The 5,563-nt window shown below is 26.0% G+C and overlaps 1 protein-coding gene across 1 annotated transcript; it reads right to left on the bottom strand.

Moving 5' to 3' along the window:
* Positions 1–1,394: 1,394 nt before the first annotated feature.
* Positions 1,395–2,869, bottom strand: LOC112639377 (histone H3-like centromeric protein A). The gene is made up of 4 exons (XM_025413143.1): positions 2,684–2,869; positions 2,369–2,408; positions 2,073–2,230; positions 1,395–1,563 (listed from the first exon to the last, which is right to left on the bottom strand). The coding sequence occupies exons 1-4, from the start codon at positions 2,707–2,709 to the stop codon at positions 1,395–1,397; spliced, it is 393 nt and encodes a 130-aa protein (XP_025268928.1). The 5' UTR covers positions 2,710–2,869.
* Positions 2,870–5,563: the final 2,694 nt, after the last annotated feature.

Raw genomic sequence — 5,563 nt, 5'->3', positions numbered from 1 at the left:
CCAGAATGGGACACATATGTTAATGTGAATTTAGGCTGCTTTTCCAGGTGCCCTTTTGTTATTGTATTTTTTCTCTCGTTGAATTGTATTGTATACATTATACATATACACTACATTGTGTATGTTAGAAGCAAACGAATCGAGAACGTTTAGCTAAGGCGGCTAGATTGTTATTTGTAATACTTATTTTTCTAGACAGTTCTTCTCTATTAGAATCCACGTATGACTCGCATAGTCACGAATTATGGTTGTTCTTGTCGCAGCTAATACCAGAAAATATATACAAGCGTACGGAATGTTCGGTAGTAACTCGTGAAAGCAAGACGACATTCCTTTTTGAAAACTGAGAAGATCTTTAAGAAGTCGATAAATAAAAGAAATTTTTTTCTTATTAATATTTTAATTAAATGTACACCGCGCGTTGTTTTTTTTTGTTGCAGCTCTTAGAATATTTCGGAATTTAAATATCTTGGTACTATACTTTGAATTAAGATTTCCATTAAAATAGAACCCATCTAAAATTAATTAAAAAAAGCTTTACCATCAATTTACACGATTCCTACTTTCCTAATTCTAAAATCTCTGTTTTCAATTGATTGTGAATTATTGACATTTTAATATCGTCACCAGAAAAAAATGGTAAGATGCATTAAGCGCAATATACACATTCACCAACATCCCGATATAGAATCGTAATCGTTTTTCAAGTCGCGCGATATTTTATTATTTAACATTGTTTTTTTTATCGTATCATCGCTTGATACTCGATTCTCACCGAGAATCGAAATGGCAACGCTTCGATATTCGTAGTTTAAGAGAAATCCGCCTGATTATAGCAAAACTGTATATTTTACCAAAGTTTCGTAAAGTTACGAGTTTTATCGAGATATTTGAATGTTTCGTAAAAATAAATTTTATTTAGCGAAATAATATTTCGCTAAAAATTTTATTTTGCTTCTCTCCAACTCCCTTTTTCGAATGCCTCGAGGAAATATTGCATGAAAAAATCGCGTTCATTGGAAATTGAATTTTTTATTCGTTTTTTTATCAAAATATCAAACATAGCTTTTATATTAATATAATAAATATGTTTAATTCGTAATACTTTTTCATTAGTCATTATGACAATCCTTAAATATAATATGTTCCCAATATTTCAGTGTTTCATATTTTATACTGTCCATTTAATTAATTAAACGTAATAGCATGAAGCAAATTTTCATCTATTAAAATAATATCGTCAAAACTTTACAAGGTTTTTATATAATTAGTATGTATCTCTTCTTTTTCATTATTAAAATTTAATTTAATGTTAAAAAATAAAGTTTTTAAAATTCTAATTGTAGAAAAAAATCATATATTTAATTTTACCTAAAAAAATATAAGATTTTTATCTATTGATAATATCTGAGCGGCCTCTCAATCTGCGCATTAAAACCATATCGTGTCGCATAAGAGTAACCCGTTTTGGCGTGCAACGCCAACAGTAATGCATCTTCGAAGAATTGTACGATGTACATCTCTGTTGCCTCTTGTAAGGCTTCGAGGGCAGTAGCTTGTATCCTGTAAATTAGTTCTAATCACATCTACATATCTTTAATCTATCATTTACTGTATGGATTCCATTAAGCATCTATATAATAGTCTTTGTAAATTCTTTTTTTCTTTTTTTATAATTCAATTTAGTAATATCTATAAACTTTAGTATAAAAAAATTAGTATACAGATTTATTATAATATAAAAATATTCTATGAAAATATATATTTTATTATATTTTATATATACTAATATATTATATATATATATAATTGAGAAGGATAGAGCATATTCTGCAAAAATATTAACTACAAGAGGTATGTATACATATATATTATAATTTATTACATGTTTCATACATGGAGCGTTCAATGCATATGCATGTAAAAGATAAAATTCTTTTTAATTAATAACACAATTATATCTTCAAATAAAAAAAGATGTAAACTCAAGGAAATCATAGTTAATAAAAAAATGATAAAAACTAATAGAAATTAACTTAATGATCATATAAAAATTAAAAAAAAATATTTACTTGTTGATTTCTTGTCTTGGAAATAAGTCCAGCATAATTTGTCTGATTAATCGTGAGAAAGGCAGTCTGGGTATAAGAAAGTGCGTAGTCCTCCTTAGATGCTTAATTTCTTGCAGTACGCGGCTTTTCCTTTTGCGTTTGTTCACTATTACATTTGTCTAAACAATAACAAGCAAATATTAGATGACAGCATTTTAATAGTGACATACTACCTATTTATAATAATTGGGAATATAATTTAATAATTTATATATATACACACAAATGTATATATAATTAATGTAAATGTCATTTACCCTGTTTCTTTCTGTTCCTTCCGCTTCAGATGGAAATGTTCTGAAATAATAAATATGTATTTATATTAAACTATCAAGATATGTAAAATAACAGAAATCAACGCTGATTAATGAACAATAAATTAAATTATTAAATTTTTATCAGACAATACAATACTACAATATTATTAGCAATTAAGTACTTTTAATGTTATATTTATGTTGACTATAGAAAATAATCACAATAAATAAAGGAAATTCTGAAATTAACGAAAACCATAACACACACAGTTAAGATAAGTTTTGCAAATATTAACAATATCGAGGGATATAAACCTGGGTACGGATTTTCGTCGAACCATTATGTGATATCGCGATTATTTTATCAGACACTGCGAACAAGTTCAATCAAAATATTAGATACACGTTTATTAAACAAACAGACTTCTATATGTGTATTATATAGAAGTCTGTGATTAAACATAATAGGCGTCGTCGAGTTGGCGCCAATTTTATGCATAATCTTAACCTTATCATAATCTTAATCTGTAAATACATCCATGAAACAGTCCAAATAACATAGAGAGACAAACCAGAGAGAAGACTGAGATCTAGACTGAGATGTTATGGCCTGCTTTTAAGGCCGCAGCACACACTTTTGCATAAACGCATAACCATAAGTATAAGGAAATTGATTGGTCTCCAAGTATATGCATAAGAAAATGAACCAATCAAATTTCTTATGCTTATGGTTATGCACTTATGCAAAAGTGTGTGCTACGGCCTTTAGGTGATCCTTGAAAGCGATACTCCCTCTATGGACATTGAAAACGTGGATATGAACTACAAAGCCAATGTCCACGAATGTTCTCAGAGGATAACATATACATATGTTCCTCTAATAATATAAATAATAGAAATAAAAATGTAAATAATTTAATTGTAAATATAATAATAATTGATTATATATAATATAATAATAATTTATTATATAAAAATATTAGTATGTTCTCTCTTTTCACACTATTATTTATTTATTTATTTATTTATGTATTTTCTTTTTCTTTTTCTCAACATCATTTATTTATTTATTTATTTATTTATTTAGTTTGCACTAAGTAAGTCTTTTAAAGTACAAAACTAAATATTGTAAAATTTATTATAAAATTATTATTATTATCATTAAAAGTTTGACTTCAGGAAAGCGCGATAAACCAATCGAATAAATTCAAATCATTAACATAACAAAAGGTTCCGTGATCAATCGTTTAATAATTAATTTAAAATAAAATATACCTTTATAATTTAAAATTCCGCGTCTGTACTTACTGTAGTTATTTAGTTATATTGTTAATAAAAGCTATATATATATATATATATATATATATATATACATATGTATATATATACATGTATATATATGTATATATATACTTCTTTTAATATAATATATATATATACTTCTTTTAATATAATATCTCTTAGCAAATTAGACTAAAAAAAGAAGTGATATAATCCTCAAAAACTTACCTTCTTAAAAAAAGGTAAAAAAAGGGCGCCAAGTTTATGAACTAATTATATTCAACTTTCATATTGTCTACAAAAGTAGTGATATAAAAAAATTGTGCCAACTAAGAATAAAAATTTGTACAAGATAAATAGAAGTACAAGGAAGAAAACTTGTACAAGTTAAATAGAAATATTTTAATTGAAAATATTATACAAATATTTTAATTGAAAAAGTTATACAAAATAGTTGTTTTAATTTTCAAAAATAATAATATTAAAAAGTTAAAAATTTATTTAAAAATTGAAAAATAAAAATTAATATAAAACAGAAAGTAAAAAAAATTTTTAATTAAATTAAATAAAAATTAAATTTTAAATTAAATAAAAATTATAATAAAAATATATAAAAATAATGTTAGCTATATTAAAATGGAACATATGAATTCTTTATATTTTATATAAAGGAAGAGACTTAAAATATATTGCAACATCTATATTTTTCGAATCTTTATAGTTATAAAAACTAGTTATAAAAACTTTATAGTTATAAAAACTTCAAAAGAATCAGTGATTAATTTGACAAATTCTACACATGTATTAATAAATTTCTGCTTTATGATATTCACTTGATATTCAAAAAAAGTAATTACACACTAATCAGCATACGATTATACAGCAATTTACGCTTTGTACAACACTCGCGACATTACACCAAGCCTTTTGTCATTTTGCTACGTGATAATAATGCAATATATCTCAAAAAGTTATGACTCACTCGACATTAATTAAAATCAAAATCAAATCGCGCCACTCGCTGTGTAAATAAAACTCGTACAAATTAATAATCACTAATTGTAAAAATTATACAGAACAATCGCGTTTTGAAGGATCGATTCTCGACGAACGATTCGAGTCTTCCCGCGAGAAGTCAAAATTGAGTTCGAACGCGTGACGCGCGTAAAAATAATATATCAATTCGTCATATAACAATTCTTTTAAGAAAATAACCAGTATATTGAAACAGTTTCACCAACTGGTCAATTGATCGGTTTTTATATCAGTAATTAAATCGGTAAAACTGTTTCGATATACTGATTATTTATTTTAAAAGTTTATTCATTGTTGCCGCGATGTTAACGTACGGGATAAACGGAATACATTCGTAAGTTACAATTTTATTATTAATAAATAGTTGATTTGATCATTGCTCTTTGCATTATTCGAAATACTCGATTATACGATTGGAATATAATGAGAATATAATTTCGAAACACGTATTTCGCGTGATGTGTTCATTTAATTAAAAATAGAATCGAATGCAATTAAGAATCGATGTGTGACCGGAATCAAAATTATAAATTATCATTTTGTTGCAATCCTTAGGAACAATAATTATTATTCTTTTAATATTTATAATTAAGAATATTTCGTTGATCGAATGGCAAAATCGAATAATTAACGTAATAGAAAGCCTTGTGATGTATATTAATCGTTTAATAAATAATTAATCTGTGTGTACATGTGTGTGTGATTTTAAAAATATACTTGTATATAAATTCAATTTTCGTATATGTACGTCATAGTACGCGTTAAATATTTCGGCAGCGAGGTCAATAACACGACGTTCGGCCTTGATGACGTAGCGCTGTATTGTTTACATAGGCGAAGACCTTGTATCATTCGCACGGCGATATTCGAGTAGTAAAG

Source organism: Camponotus floridanus, unplaced genomic scaffold, assembly GCF_003227725.1.
Source record: "Camponotus floridanus strain SB8 unplaced genomic scaffold, Cflo_v7.5 scaffold602, whole genome shotgun sequence".
Classification (NCBI taxonomy): domain Eukaryota; kingdom Metazoa; phylum Arthropoda; class Insecta; order Hymenoptera; family Formicidae; genus Camponotus; species Camponotus floridanus.
Note: the sequence above shows the minus strand (reverse complement) of the source record. Positions and strands in the feature narration are given on the sequence as shown.